This window comes from Amblyomma maculatum, chromosome 4, assembly GCF_055883805.1.
Source record: "Amblyomma maculatum isolate TAMU_Amacu chromosome 4, ASM5588380v1, whole genome shotgun sequence".
NCBI classification, from domain to species: Eukaryota; Metazoa; Arthropoda; class Arachnida; order Ixodida; family Ixodidae; genus Amblyomma; species Amblyomma maculatum.
This window is the reverse complement of record NC_139347.1, coordinates 120,956,818-120,973,109: the sequence shown is the minus strand read 5'-3', so window position 1 is coordinate 120,973,109 and position 16,292 is coordinate 120,956,818. Positions and strand designations below refer to the sequence as shown.

The window sequence follows — 16,292 nt, the reverse complement described above, 5'->3', positions numbered from 1 at the left end:
CCAGTCTGGAGTACTGCGCTATTAAATACGCTTCCTTGAGTTCATCAAGTGAAAGCCAGGATGCAAGATGCAGGCGAGCCAGGCAGCCGTATGCTGTGCGATGTCAATGCGTCAAAGAACCCAAACCAAACCATACTATTCGAGTACAACGGTGACGGCCCGGACAGAGCACACAAATCGTCAATCGTCACCTCTCTCCTCGGCGGTTGACCGGCGCCACTTTGCAAAACACAACAAAAAGGGCAGAGTCAAAATTCCTTCCTCACCACTTTTAAGACTGACAGGTTTCTTCAAGAGCCGTCTCATTTCGAACAGCGATGAGCAGAAATATCACAATCCCGCGCACATGTTGAATACGCAACATGGCCGCAGCACACCATAGAGAAACACCTCTATGAGCACACGACCAACATGACTTTCCTTCCTTTGTGCGCTTTATCGAGAGCACGTGTTCCTTTCCCAGCGCATGAACTGGAACTGCACCAAAATGACCTTCGAGTGCACAAGTGCAGGGCGAGTGGCATTGATTGTTTTCAAAGTTGGCGATTTGTTATGAAAAATACATTGCAATGCCTACAATATATGCAGACAAGTGCTATTTTCAAGTAATTGTTACTTTATTAAATAAATTACAGGCATTTTGGTGTCTTTTTTTTTTTTTTCAACAGTAGCCAAAGTGCGCTATTTGATTGTTTCGAACGAAGTTGGTGCAGAATTTACAGCAATGCGTTCAGCACTGCGGCGCAGGAGCGAACCGCACGCGAGTTTCAAACGACGTTGGTGGTCTGTTTGTTGTCACTGGCAAGTCGCGAGGAGAGTGCCTGCTGCTCGCGTGTTCAGAGCGTTGAATTGGTTGAAACCTCGAGTCTCTCTCCGCGCGTGTTTGGTCGTGTACCGTGTGAGTGCGTCCGCTTGTCTCGCTACAACTGTGCGCGGACTTGGCAGCATTTTGTGTTCGTGCTTCACTTTGCTTCAGCGGAGGAAGGCAGAAAATATTCTTACGGCTGTGCCCACGTTTTGATTTAACGGGCCGTGTCACTTCGCCGTGTCCGTACCGCTATGTTTCGACAGTGTGCTCGCTAACTCGTGAACAGTCCATACCGCAGAGATGGGGTGCACCGCGGCGACTGCCAACAACGAGCAGACAACGCGCGAGTCGGCGCTCCGCGACATTTCCGCGTGCGGTACTTATAGCTACCCATGACAGCTCCGTCACGTTTCGTGATCGCCCTGGGTCTTCAAAGGTTGCTCGTAAGCTTCCCGCACGTTTGTTTTCGGGACCGTAGGGGCGCCGAGCGGGATCAGAAATGCAGTTGAGCGGGCTGCCGGCGCTTTTCGGCTTGTTCGTCTTGTTCTCGCTGACTGCACCGCACATCATCGGTGGCGAGCTTCCCTTGAATAGCGCGGCCGTTTGGAGCGGCCCGCGTGCGAAGAGGCACGGTAACGTCGTGGCGACAGAAGTTACGAGCACGGCCAACGCCAGCACCCATGGCCCGCTGAGCCACGAGCAAACACCAGGCGGGGACGAGTTCCGGCAGCTGGTAGCCGACAAGAGCGGCGGTGGTCGCGGCGCCAAGGCGGGCGGCGTGGGCCGACACCACGGCACGCCGCTGGACCACACGTGGCCCAGCCCAGAGAAGTGCGTCAGGCCAGCAAAGTGCGAACCGCTCGTCAATGCCACCTGCTTCGGCGTGCCGCTGCCGTACAGCCACACCACCGTCGAGCTGGTCAACGACTCGTCGTCCCAGTTCGAAATACAGGTAATGCGTGCCTAGCGACACTTATCATGACTGGATGTTATGCGTAACATGGGAAACAGTTACCCCCATGCACCAACTTGGCAGCCTGTGCACCGTTCCATTATGAAATAACAAACCAGCCTCACTGAAAATATAAATCATGTTACACGAAGGACAGAAAGTAGCAGTGTAAAAAACCAGCCTCACTGAAAATATAAATCATGTTACACGAAGGACAGAAAGTAGCAGTGTAAATGTACACACAGAACACTTGGGTATGTACCAACGTGCCCAGTGACCACTGCTGTGAAGTGTATATTAATGCAGTTGCGTGAAGGGTCCCATCGCACAGAAGAGTCAGTGTTGCGGAAAATTGGCACAAAGTAAACAAAAGTTGTGCTCACTCACAGAATTTAACTCTGCTCCTTCAATTGCAAGGCGAGCATGCAGCCGCTTGGCCAAAGAATGGCATTGCATCTTTACTAATAAGTGAGCATAGTGTATGTATTGCCTTACAATAGTCGGGCAATGAGTAGGTGCATCATTAGAAACTAATTATGGAAGTAATAGTGTAGCAAGGTACTGTTATGAACATGTTCACTTCTGCTATTGTCCAGACATCATGACTAAAACTGTTTCACCTCTTCTCTGCCATTGATAAAGTGTACTAGAGCCCCTTGACTTTAATCGAGGCCAGAAAGGGTGAGTTCACTTAACAAGTAGTTTGTTTCCACGTGAGGATGTTAGTGAAAGGACACATGGCATCATTTCCACGAACAGAAAAGGAGCAGACAGCGTTAGTGATAGTAAACAATCACGAGCGATTTGTTTCCTGTGCTGTCGGGGCCTCAGTCTTTTTAAGCCTAAAACATTTTAACACCTGGCAAATGAACTTGTGGAAATTTTAGATTCATTTTGCACCAAGACAGAATGTTACACGCTCACGCCTGTTACCATCACTTTTAAAATAGATCCCAGCTGGGCTATGCCTACACACTTCATTCGAATTTTTATTGCTAAATCATTGCTACTCTATGTTTCGAGCCTTCAGCGTGGCGCTACCAACCCAAGTGGTCGGCGTAGCGCGGTCGCAGCTGCGGCGCAGAGCGTGACGTCACACCCCACATGACACAAAAGCGAGAGATGGGCTGGCAGGAGCTGCTAACTTGGGTCTCTCGTTTCACATGGGACGGTTATGTCAGAATCAGCCTGCTAGGACCCTGGCATTCACGTTACCCCTATAGGCCACTAAGGCACGTTCATACAGCTTGGTTAAAAGCGGGGCTTTATATGTAGGCTGAGGAAGGAAAAAAAAAAGAGAAGAACGCTCAGTCAACTGCAGCTACTGCTTTCGCTCAATATTTAGTTCTGCAGCGTTGAACCCTTGTAATTTTTTTTTGCTGTCACACTTATACCTCTTGTGACCATACAGGTACAAGCCTGCCTACAAGAAATTTGAAGAGTCCAACGCGAGGGCATCATGTCATTCGCATTTCTTTTATCGCCCCTGTACATCAATTTTACCTGCAGTCTTAATGCACCTGGAAACAACCACAGGGTGACTGAATTTTCCACCCACGCCAGCATGGTACTCGCAGCTAAAGCAGCACTGATACATCGGCTGTCGTAGGCCTAAAACAGCAATACTATCGTAAGAAACGTCATTCACATCTTGAAGAGCATGCTAGTAAAATAACACCTACGCAGTGCTGTCACACAACTGCAACTTTAATTTTGACCTGCATTGGTGGCGTGTCGAATTTCTTTCCTGCAGAATGCATTTTCCAGTGACAACCTGCTTCAAGTATTAGATGTCACCTGTCCAAATTTGCAGCCCGATAAGAAAATCAACATTTTGGAGCTTTAGAAACCTCTTCTCCACCCACTCCTTTGGTCCCCAATTTGCACAAGTCCTGCTACTTCACACCGCTGCCTAGCACGCTATGTGTAATTGCTAGGCTATCCCTCCGGGATCGCAAAAACGGCTGCTATAATGGCTACTGTGTGGGATCGCTTTTAAACTGATGGTGGTAGCGTCTGGCAGATGTGAGGTGCCTATAGAGTTACCCCTTGCGCCAATTTTCTTTTCACAGAAGCATGAATAGTTTCCAAAGATAACCATGCTGTCTTGCATAAAATTTTGTCTTTTGTGTCACCAGAACTTCACAGATTACACTTTGATGAGCTTTTCTGGTCTCCAGCTTGAAAGTCACTGTTATTGAGGCACGAGGGCCTTTTTTTCCTTCGAGTGAAATTTCCCAATTTTTTCTTAGTTTTTGATATCATGTCAAGGAACATTGCACTTTTTCGTCATCGAGATGAGTTGTATATTGCGATGATTGTTTTCGATAATTTTATTTTAGATCCCATTGGTTAGCGCCATATATTTTGTGCCGGAACTAGCAAATGAAATTGCTTCTTTAGCCATCACTTGTTATGCCATCTCTTGCAAATGCAAATATCAGTGGTAGAAGGGAAAAGAAATAATTGGGAAAGAAAAAAACATAAATCCAGCCAGCTGCATTGAGTGAGGGTGTAGCCACAACTGCTCACATGTTGCTGCACATCTCACACAGGTCTTGTTTTTTCTCAAACCCGCTATCCGTGCGCAATCCGTGCAAGATTGTGAGAAAAGGGAGGGGGGAGGGGGTCTACTGTGTGTTAGGGTGTGCATGCTTCCAAGCATGTTCCAGAGAAAGAACTTTTCCTGCTTTTTTTGTAGTGGTGGCCATGCTGCTAATGTCCTGCATTCACCAAAACTGCCTTACTATTGATTTGATTATGAAAGCTGCTTAAAATGCTACATTCCTACCTGGCTAGGCACAAAGAAACTCTGCCTTCTCATGCGTTCACTTGTTGTATGATGCTTTGCATCTGTTTGTGATGGAACCTGCCCCAGCTTCATCACAGCCATAGAGTTTCCTTTTGCTTGTGTGCAGAAAAATTTATTTAACAGTGGTTTGCCAGTATTGCACTAGCGGTTATACGGAGAAAACTTGCTGCCGTGGCAGTTTTTGCTGGTTGCATGCTCACGTGATGTTTGCTTACCTTATATATTTATATTATATATATTTATATTTGTATTTACAGTCATGCCCCGTTAATATGGACGACCTGAATTATGGACAGTTTTTCTGGGGACGAAACCTTTTCAATATATTTATGCCTCGTTAATATGGAAACTCGCTGTCTGGACAATGTACAGGGGAAGAATGCACGCGCCCCACTTGGGCCCATGTATTTTTGTCTCGTTAATATGGACAGTGCTTGAAAAAAAAGCAGAGTAGTCCGAACGCAAGTTAAAGAAGGGCGCGCCGCCCGCGAACCTACACGACAGCCGATACGGCGGGGTGCCTGAACGAGTCCTGTGGGGTTGGAAAGAACCAAAGCCGGCGTGTCGCCGTTCTAAGGAAGGGGGAGGGGGGGGGGGGGAGGGGAAGGGGAGCGCAAGAGCGGAGAAGGGCGTACACAGCAAACCGAGGGTCAGCGTAAGAAAGGCCCCGAAAGGGGGAACCAGGAGACTTCTGGGTGCAGTGGAAGTGCCGCCGCAGTCGGCAAAACAGCAACATGTGATTGCAATAAATTCTGCTGAACGTGAACAGAGATAGTTGAGGATTCGACGGAAACCCGTCCGGCAAGGGAAATTCAGCATGTTGACGAAAACAGCACTCGCCGAAGTCACAGACGAAACAGAAAAACAAAACATAAACACATTGACGTTTCGGCACCGCTACGGGTGCCTTGTTCACAATTGACTGGGATTCCGCGCAGATACTTGAAAGGGAAAAACTGTTATCTACCCGCCTACTCAAGGAATCATTACACATCCAAATGACAAGCGAAGCGATAAACAGGACGCGGGGAAATCTACCCGAGATATGCATGCACTTTGTACGCAACACTTTAACTTCATAAGCAACGGCCCATTTCGTGCTATTTCCATTGTGAACAAGGCACCCGTAGCGGTGCCGAAACGTCAATGTGTTTATGTTTTGTTTTTTCTTTTTCTGTTTCGTCTGTGACTTCGGCGAGTGCTGTTTTCATCAACATGGTGAACAGAGATGCTGGTAAAAGCGTAAGAAAGAAAGGACAGGAAGAAAGACAAGTGCCTACAGTGGTGGTGGGAACTGAAGTTTTCTTTCCCAAAGCGCAATGTGTGTTCCATGAAGCCGTTAACGCTTTTCGGTGAGAGTTAAGACACGCTCACAAAGTACAGTGACAAAAGAGGCGACGTACGAACACGCAACCCGGACCGGGCGTCCCGTCCTGGACGCACTTCCCTCTCATGCTCCTGGTTTTCGTCCTTGTTGCGCTGCCGAACGGCCAAACTTTGCACACTAGGCGGTCCGTATGTCGGCTTCGCTTTGAGTCAACGATGCGGCCTTGACAAGGTCTGAGCTCTTCGTAGTCGGCTAGCCGTCTTTCTAAACTGTACTTCAGCTTTCAGTGTTTGTTTTATGGGAACACATAAAAACGGCGCCAAGAAGATGGGATGTTCGATAGCCCTCTGCATAGCAGCTTGCCAGCTTGACTCCTTTGCTTTCTTACAGAAACAGTACAAGGCAAAAAAAGAAAGAATCAGAAGAACAGAAAGGCAGAAAGGTTAACTAGGCAAAAAAGTGCACAGCATCAGGAGCCTGTAGCCCTGAACTTGAGTCTGGCTTTTGGCATGGCGGGAGTTAAACGCAGAAAAAACGGAGCTGAACGTAGGCGCGAAGAAATTTGTGAATACAAGCGGCAAAAGCCATCTCAGTCAATCCAAGCAGTGAGGGACTAGTATCGATAGCTCAGCTGTTTCCTCGCCTCAGGAGAATCTCAAGCAGCTACTTAGCAGCTACTTAGCTCAGTGAAGAGGCCGTTTTGGAAGTGGTGGTGAGTAGAGAATCAGGCGCTGATTCATCGCCCAGTGAGGAGTTCGTGCTCGAAAGTTCGACCAACACAAAGCCCAACATCACGGGTGTCATGGTAAGCGAGTCGCTTCAGACTGCACTACAATTTTTCGAAGACAACAATGACAAGGATAATGCACTCAAAAGTGCCGGTGTTCTGTGAAATTTTGAGTCCAGTGCACACCGTTATGTACAAAAGCAGTCGTTAATTACAATTCTCTTTTCTCAATAAAATCCTTTTTTGTTTTTATTCATGACTCGTTATTATGGATGACTCTCTTTATGGACAGTTTTGGTCGGAAACCAAAGTGTCCATATTAACGAGGCACGACTGTATATCTTTATATTTTATATCTTGTGTAACGGTATCCAAATTCAGTTTTCAAAATTTTTGTGTCATGAGTTTCTGGTGTTATAACCTATTGTGCTTGTATTTAAAGCTCCTAAAAACCTTAATATTTGTTCCCTGTGGAACACATGAGGGAACTTAAATGACAGAATTCTGTTGTGTAATATTTTGGCCCCACCTGTACATTTATTTGACAGCATTTACAAACGGTCATGCAGGTGTGATCATCGAGAGTAAAACATACAAACTCGATGGTTAGCTGAATTTGGATCACAGACCACAAGGTAGGGCACATGATTGGGTCAGAGCCCTCACTAGGTAGGAACTGTATCATCCACCCTCTTCTTTCACCGGCTGACCTCTCCGACGCAGCGGAACAACTGTAATTGCTTCCCAATTCCCAATAGCTTTCGAGGATATATGTTCCATGATGGCTTCAGCGTCATCACCAAAGCATCAAGAGGCAAGCAAGAAGCAGTCACTGCCATGAGTTCGGCACACTTGCATCAGCTGCTGCTGGTAACATATGGGCTGATGCGCCATGTGTCGTTACAGCTTGTTGATGAATTAATGCCCAGGTGCGATCAGGGAGTCACACCCTGAGGTCTCGTGCACGAAATATGGGAGAGAGCCTCTTCAAACTCAACAGAGGGCCCTTCATATTTGTGTTTTGTGCTTTTAGTTTCATTCTGTAATGCCTCTGTGAATGAATTGATCTGAGCTCTAAACTATAATTGTAAGCCATGGTTGCCGCTTCTTGATGGAAGCGAAAAGCAAGGCACCCGTGTGCTGTGCAATGTCAGTGCTCATTAAAGAACCCCAGGTGGTCGAAATTTCCTGAGCTCTCCACTATGACGTCTCATAGCCTGAGTCGCATCAGGACTTTAAATTGCACAAACCAAACCAAACCTCAGCCCTACACAGTTGAAGTGGAGCTAGCACAAAACGAAGGGCGCTGCAGGCAATGGAATAGATAGAATTTTGTAGTGCTTTCTTGCACACTATTTATGAGGCGCACCACAAAAGTTCGTGCTGACTTCAGTAAGGGACTTTATGCCATTAAAGAGATTGCACCTCTCCACTTGCTGTGGTAATCTTTGTAATCTCGTGTGTGATCCTCCAGGAGCGGCTGGAGCTATGGCAGGGCCTGCGCCAGGTGCCCCGGTGCTGGGCAGTGGTGCAGCCTCTTCTGTGCGCCGTCTACCGGCCCCGCTGTGCCGATGGCCTGGTGACGCTACCCAGCCACGAGACGTGCCGCCTGGTGCGTGGCTTCTGTCGACTCACCACGCGGGGCAACCCTGACCAGTGGCCTTTCTTTCTGCGCTGCCAGCAGGAAGGCACCTTCGCTTCGGGCTGCAAAGTAAGCCCCATTGCTTGGCATTTCATCTAAAGAAAGGAAAAGAGAGAGTAGGGTAATACAATAACTAAATAAAATAATTTAAAAAGTAATTGAGTAAAACAAAATAAAAATAATAAATAAATAAAAAAAGGTAATAAAAAGGGATAAGAGAAGATAGTCATATCCTGTGTTACTTTGCTAAGTTACCCGTGCAGTGAACGAAACCAAAGATTTAATGCTTTGCACGAACCGGATTCAGTGATACTCTCGTGCCTATAAATTGCTCTTGTTGTTGGATTTTTGTTTGGGTGACGAGAAAATCCTCGACAGCTGTTTTGTTCTCATGGAGGAACAGTATGTGACGGTCGTACGGCCATGAAATTGAGCGGTGCTTTATTGCAGACTTAAGTTACATCAGGCCATCAAACTTGGCAGTATGCCGAATGTTACGCTGCTTGAGTGAGCTACTTGAGGATGAAAATAACTGCACACATGAAAAAGACAAGCCAGTAACCAGTGCACATGGAAAACGAAAAAAAAAAAATTACACTCGGTGCACACTGTACGTGTTCACCTTTACCATTGCTTGTTTGCTTGTTTGTTGAAGTACAAATGGGCCAGTCAGCCTAGACATACTCAAAGCATGGATATGGTGTAAAAGGAAATACTGCTGGTTTCCAGCGATGGCTGACAGCCAAGGTCAAAGGCAGGCTCTTGGTCTCACCCACATTTTAATGGACCCTTGCATTGACTTAAGTGCGGCAGAGCTCGCCACCTAGCTCAGTCTCAAGTCTTTTGGGCCATGGGAATATGAATTGTCATAAGTTGTATGATTTCATGAGCTTGTTGGATTTCGGCATGGAAAAGTACTTTGAATTTAGATGTACATCTGAATAAGCCCGTGCTGTGTGTACGGTGCTGAGTAAGTTTCTGATGCTTAATGCATGCAGAGCAGAGGCTACCAAGCAGAAAGTAGAGAAAGACTGATCACCCCTTTCTCTGTTTAGTTAAAACTGGAACGGGGATGGGCTGACTCGACAAATCATGTGTCTGGAAGGCCTGTTTCAGTTTCTAGCTGCATTTCCAATTTTGGAAGGGCCTGTCTCGTTCAGGGAGCTCTGCTACAAATTATGAAGCAGGCAGTGTGAAGTGCTAAAGTCTGTGGCCACAGCTTATACATCCTTATCATCCAGTAGCACAGGAGAGTGTTGAGAACCTCAGAAGTTCTGCCTATTATACACGATCCACTCCTCTGGCCAGGACTCCTCTGGCCAGGGAACTCTAGAAGTTAGCATCATCCTTAACAGCTGAGCTCATATCTGTGAGATCCTAATGTAATAATATTTAATCGCGTTGTCCTGCCAAATTTAGGTTTAAAAGCAAAATTCCCTGATTAGAGCGAATATCCTCGACACATTTTTTTTAGAGGACCTGAAGCTTCCATAGATACCGCCAGCAATGGAATAAAGTTGATGTGCAGGGACCAATATGTGTCCGGCAGCCATGCGTACACCAGCATGCAGCCAAGCTGTTTCTTTTCATTTTTTTTTTTAGTTGACACAGTTATGAATGCTCCCTTTAATGCTGAGTAAAGCTGTCACAGAGCATAGTTGGTTCGCATGATTTAAAGGCGGCCACTTTTTTAGTGTGCTCTGCTAAAGTCCTTAGGTGCCAGCACTTTTGACCAAAGGGGGTTCTGAAACGGTCCTTGAATGTGGAAGCTACAAATTAGACTCCCCCAAGGCTTGGAAGACATGGCAAAGACTGTTTAGGTGCAGCAAACCAAGCCTTACTGGTAATACTTCAAACTCCCTATCGGCTTGTTGTTGGAAAGTTAGTGTTACCGTTTCCATTGTGTGATATAGCGGCAGTGGTACCTCTTCACAAAACAGCTCCATTATGTTTTGAGGATGCTTCACTTCATGGTGATGCAGTGCAGTGAAACTATGCACCATCGTCGTGCAGTTTTGTGGGGTCAGTGTACTGGAAGCAGCATATGGATGCGCAGGAGGAGTATACACGTAGGCATTAAAACAGCGTGACATCATCCCAAAATAAAAATAAAAGAACAGTGACACGCCAGGCAACATCTGAAACGTCACAACTGACCGATGCACATGCCTTATTGTAGCCTCGGGTTTTTTCACTTTCAAATATGGTTTATCCAGTTTTGTTTCACTGATATTATCTGCCGAAGTCAGCTTACTTTTTGTAGGGCTGGAAACATTCTGACATATTTAATAGGCATGTACATGTGCATAGCGACGCGATTTGGCGTACGACTGCCCGCAATAGTTTCTTATCGGTCCACATCGGAACTCAACACATGCGAACTGTGGCTGTTGGTGAGAGGTGGCTTTTGGCTTTTTCCTCTGGCTTCATCTAGGAAGGTGTAAATAAAAGAGTTGTGCGTTAGTATTTAAGTGTGAAGTTATGGCGTCGACAGTGGCAGGTAACACCATCGCACGTTTTATGAAAAGTGGCTGTTCTTCATAAGTGTTTTTGCTATGACTTCGCTGCAGATCACGCTAGGCCTAGCGACACCGCAAGTGGCTATCGTATAATTTTGTTTTTCACTTCTGCTGCCCTTAGTACTACAGGCACTGCTAACTCACTGTAGTGTAATCAATGGTTCGAGGAAAATTCGTCTGGTCAGTCATTTGAATGAAATGAATCCAAGGTCATTGACCAGATCTGAAGAAAATCTAGACGTTTCGGAACTGGGTATGAGTTTCTTGTTCACTGAGCTGGACAATCGTCACCACTTATATATGCAGCAGCGCTGTAATTTGAACTCCTGTAACGAGCGTGCGTAGATGGCTGGCTTAGTCCCTTACATCCAGTTTGTGGTGGCTGGTGACGATTTAATGGTTAGTTACTCCAGCAGCCGCCGAGATGATAGGCAACAATAGTGGCGTTGTCCCAGTCAATCTTGCAAGAATGTTCTTGTACATGCTCGACAGGGGCATTCGTCGTGTGATTATCATTTCTCACGTCACGTTAGCAGGGTGTCTAGCAACCGGTAGAACCAGGAATTGTCAGGGAAATTTCATGCACTGGGAAAAATCAGGGAAATGTCAGGGAAACCATCAAAAATTTCGCCACGTCAGGGAAAATGGCACAATATATTCTGCAGTGCATTTTCATTTGAAGCTGGCACACAGCAAGTATGTCATTCATGCAGATCTTTTTTGTGTGTGTGCTGAGAGCGCGGCTTCCACCGAAGCCGCGCCGCAAGGCAAGGCCCGATATGTTACTTTGACGCCAGTGCATGGCCGAGCTGCCGCAATAGAAGAACCAGTAAGTTGAGTAGTCGATAAAATATGCGGAAGCGCTGCATCAGAGTAGTACACGACAAAAAAGCAGAAATAATAGCACCGGCAGCTGCCAGCGCGAAAGCGGTTGGCGAGCTGAGCTACAGCTAGGTCCGTTGTGACACTCCAGCGGTTGACCGCTCACATTTTTGCGATCTCGCCGCAAGTTCCGCACTTCGTGTGCGCGATAAAATTGCTTAACACTTTTATGTCCACAATCATGAACTCGGTACCAGCATCGCATTCCGCACTAACGCCGAGGTGAAACTCGCGTTGGATCGAAGACTTTTTCAACAGAACAGACTTCCGCTGAAGAGTAGTAAGCAGCGGCGGCGTCAACTCAGTGTACTGTGATCCGGGATGCAATTTGCGCTGCAATTTGAACCCGCGGTGCCGTCGTCTGGCAGCGTGGTTGAATTTCCCTGCGCATCTAACAAGCCTGGCAATGGCTCTTACTCGGGTCTCGATGGTATGCTCGTGACCGGCGTCTTCTGGTTTTTGTTCCACGCCTGTTGTTTTGCGGCTTTCAAAGGCTCATTGCGTGCACGGTTACAATCTACTGTTTTCCGGCATCTCGATCGCAAGGAAAAACTCTGCGCAAAGCTGTGCATCGAGAAACACGAGATCAAACGGGGATGCGCATGAAGTGGCGGCCACGGCGGCGAACGCAGAACAGCAAGAATAAAAAAATGACGCGCCGGTCACGCCAGCCAATGGGAGACGCGAAATGGTGCACTTGAAAAACGTACCGCGTGAGAACTAATCAGAGACCATAAACGGCCTTCGAAAAACCGGCGCGCGCAGCCAGTTCGCTTGAGCGAAGCCATTTTGAGATATTGCAAATTTCGCACAAAGTAAGCAATTTTAAACCAAGCCCAAGATGGCGGCGATCGGCCGGCTGCAATGCCCACAGCATGCGCGGGAATTTCGAACAAAATTCCTCTTTTCGGGGGCATTTCATGGCTGCCATGACATTTGAAAGCCGTCTTTATCGCATTTTCTGACTGAAATCAGCGTTAATAATTTTAATGCAGGTGCTCGAAAGGATAAACGTTCCGAAAATCCCCTTCATCTGTTTTTCTTGAAATTGATTTTCGACCATTCTAAGAATCGCGTCATCCCTTAAGTAGCTCTACGGTTGTTATCTTTTAAGAATTTTTGCTACTGCAAGTCTTCAACTAATTTTATTTTCCAGCTGATTGCGCATTTATCAACAATCTGAAAGTTTGCAACCAACGATAAGAGCAGGAGCGTTCTCTGGTTCCTTACGGAAAATAATTTACATGGGTTTTTATAATATGCCTTATGGTAAACTTGCGTAACAAAAAAAATGGGGGGGGGGGGGGGGCCGTTTTCTTTAATGGCCGCGGGTGCAGCCACTATTAAACACATAGGCACAGCCGGTTGCGAGGGAGAGCGAGGGGTGCCTCGCATTGAGGCACCCTATAACACCCAAATTTTTACTAATGAAATCTGCCGTTTTTTAATACATGAGGCCCATAGAAAATTTCGCAACTGTTAGTATCAAAGAGCTCTGCTGAGGCTGGCATCTGTGCGCTTTTAATTTTCAGTAAACTTGCGACGTTTTTATCCGCCATTAACACTAATAACAGCCTTTCACGATTGTATGTATATTGAAGAATATTGTTACGATGCGGCAAGCCGATGAAAACAGGAGAACAGAGAACAGGGAGAAGATGTTAGATGACCGTGAGATGACGTTTAATGAAAATGTTAGTGGGCCTAGTGCAAGCGCTCCTGCTCGTGCCACTGCCCGCTTCTTCCTTGCTTCTCCGTAACATGACCCAGGGCCACCGAGCGATCGTCCCGATCGTGGACAAGAAAGTTTACCAATGTTGATGATTCCATGGCATGATGATGGGCGTGTCTGGACGCTTGAAGAAGAAGAGGAAGAAGGAAGAATAGAACGGCTTACCGGCACGGTGATTCCTGATGAACCTTCACCCAGGACACTCTTGGGCCACACGTTGTGACGACTCGATGGCGGAGGCCAAGGCACGCAGGGGAGGGTGTCTTAGCGGTGTCTTGGGTCGTGGGGTCTTTAGTCGGCACATCTGGTCGGTGTGGTCACATATGGTCGCTCGGGTCTCTTCTTGTGTCTTGTGGTCATGTGTGGCGTCTCGGGTCAGTCTCTCCTTCGTCATGTCTTGTGGTCAGGGCGGAGGGACGGGGCATAGGAACAGCAAGGTCTTGCTGGGTCCGGCAGGCTAGGGAACAACCATGTGATGCCTCCTAACCTTCAACCGACGGCGCAAGAAGTTACAGGGCGCCGAAGCTCTGGACCAGGATGAGGGAGTGATGATGAAGTACCCCGCACCTCCAACCAAATGTTACGATGCGGCAAGCCGATGAGAACAGAGAACAGGGAGAAGATGTTAGATGACCGTGAGATGATGTTTCTTCAGATTTAGACTAATTCGGGACCTCACCATCCTATGGTCACTGCATCGCACTTTCCCGATTACCTCTACATCTTGCATAATGGTGGGGTTTGAACACAGTATGAAGTCAACTTTATTTTTAGTCTCCTCATTAGGTCTTTTCCATGTCCATTTCCGGTTCTTCCGTTTGCTTGAGTAATTTGAGAAATAACTCAAGTTACTGACATTCTAGTGGAAATCAAGAAGAAATGGGCATGGGCAGGACATGCAGTGTGAAGAGAGGATAACCAGTGGTCACTTAGGGTAACAAACTGGATTCCAAGGGAAGGAAATCGTAGCAGGGGACGGCAGAAAGTTAGATGGGCGGGTGAGGTTAAGAAGTTCACAGGAGTGAAGTGGATGCAGCTAGGACAGAACCGGGTTAATTGGAGAAATATGGGAGAGGCCTTCACTCTGCAGTGGGTATAGTCGGGCTGATGATGATGATGAGATGACGTGTAATAAAAATGTTAGCGGGCCTAGTGCTCCTGCCCACGCCACTGCCCGCTTCTTCTTCCTTGCTCGTCCGTAACAATATGATTAATAAATAATTTTTGTTGGGAATTATTCGTCTATGCTCATTATCATCAGCATCTACATTTTTTAGCCTGTTCACTTGTCAGGGAAATTGAACTGAAGTAGTCAGGGAAAACCTGAAAAAGTCAGGGATTTTGAATATAGTACTTTTGCTAGACACCCTGGTTAGTGGTCGTTAAGCCATCTTGAAAACTTTCCTGTTTCGCCAATGTACACTTGGGGGCAATTAGCGCGTAGAATCTGGTAAATAATGCCTGGAAAAGCTTCAGTCAGCAGCCTGTCTTTCATGTTCACGAGTTGGTTCCTGAGCTTGCTGGTCAGAGTGTGGGCAGTGCGCACGTCATGCAGTAAAACCTCGTTAATTCCGAATCGCAAGGGACCGGCAAAAATGTCCGAGTTAACCGAATTCCGGATTATCAAACTTACCATGAAAACAACAAAAAAATGTACTAGACATACACATACCTTTATCTAACGAACAACTGCATTATTTTTGTTTGTTTCATCGGAATTTGCACAATAATTTTTTTCAATCCCATCAAGTTGTGGTGCGCACGCTCATTGTAACATGGTCCGACGCAAAATTCCCCCAGTACAGCGAGAGCCTCGGCTGCCTCTTGCACAGTGCGACATTGCGGCAGCGGCTGCTCATGACTTTCATCACCGGAACAATTTCCGTCTTCATGGAGAACTTCTGATACTATGTCGTCATCGGTCAGCATGCCAGCAAAGGCAACATTGTCGTCGTTTCACTGGAGTGGCGGTCGCCGTCGTTGTGGAGCGCAACGGCAATGGCAAGAGGCCCCAAACACAGCCCCAAACACAGCCCCAAACACAGTCGAACAGAGCAACGGGTGCTTATTTTCATGATTCACATGCAGTCACCGTTTCATCACAAACAATCTAGACAAAGAAATCAGGCATGCAGCCATCGCAGCCACGGGAGAGCAGTGGCAATCATTTGACAGCAAGATACAAACAGTCTCACGAGTCGCCGCCCTCAACGTTGCAACATTGGCCACCCTGACGATGGTGATGATGATATGGCTTCTCCCTTTGAAATGTGTAGAAATGTGCGGTTACCAGTGCCACCTAGCCACTGCTCACACGATCCACTATCATCACCACATTTCGCGCCCTACAGATTTTCTTTTCTTTTTTTTCCGAGCAGTACCCAGACCGACTCGCCTCGCGTAGGTTTCCTGTTGCCCACCCGTTGTGGATGAACATCCATGCTGTATCGCACGGTAACGCAGGAAAGTCGGTAGCCCTCATCTTCTGAGTTCTCCAAGTTAACCGATGTGCGGGTAAATGCCTCCGAGATAATGAGCGTCTGCTGCCATTGAACTATACACAGTCTTGCCAGGACCGCGCAGCAAGTCTGAGTTAACCGAATTTCCGAGTTAATGAAATCCGTGTAAACGAGATTTTACTGTACTTCGAAAATATGCGCAGTAGTGCCTCGCTGACTCCCTGCGGGTAAGGAATGGCTGCATGTGCTTAGTATGTCTTGTTTCTCTATGTTTCCAGCAATAATATCCGCTTCTCAATCTTGCAGATACAGTAGAACCTCGCTGATGCACTTCCGGTTCATGCAATTTCAGATTTCATACGTTCAAAATTACGGGTCATAAAACAAATCTCATAGAGTTGCACTATTTTTCTCTCGGTTAATATGTTCCTA

The 16,292-nt window shown here is 46.9% G+C and overlaps 1 protein-coding gene across 2 annotated transcripts in view; it reads left to right on the top strand.

Annotated features, from left to right (window-relative positions):
* The first annotated feature begins 732 nt into the window (after positions 1–732).
* Positions 733–16,292, top strand: part of smo (smoothened, frizzled class receptor) — a 96,834-nt gene continuing 81,274 nt past the window's right edge. Inside the window, exons 1-2 of one of the 2 annotated variants that reach the window (XM_084602413.1) lie at positions 733–1,760; positions 8,101–8,337. In XM_084602413.1, coding sequence (XP_084458539.1) covers positions 1,308–1,760; positions 8,101–8,337 — 690 coding nt within the window. In that variant the 5' untranslated portion in view covers positions 733–1,307. The remainder of the gene's footprint in view (positions 1,761–8,100; positions 8,338–16,292) is intronic. The other variant, XM_084602414.1, reaches the window with a different exon arrangement.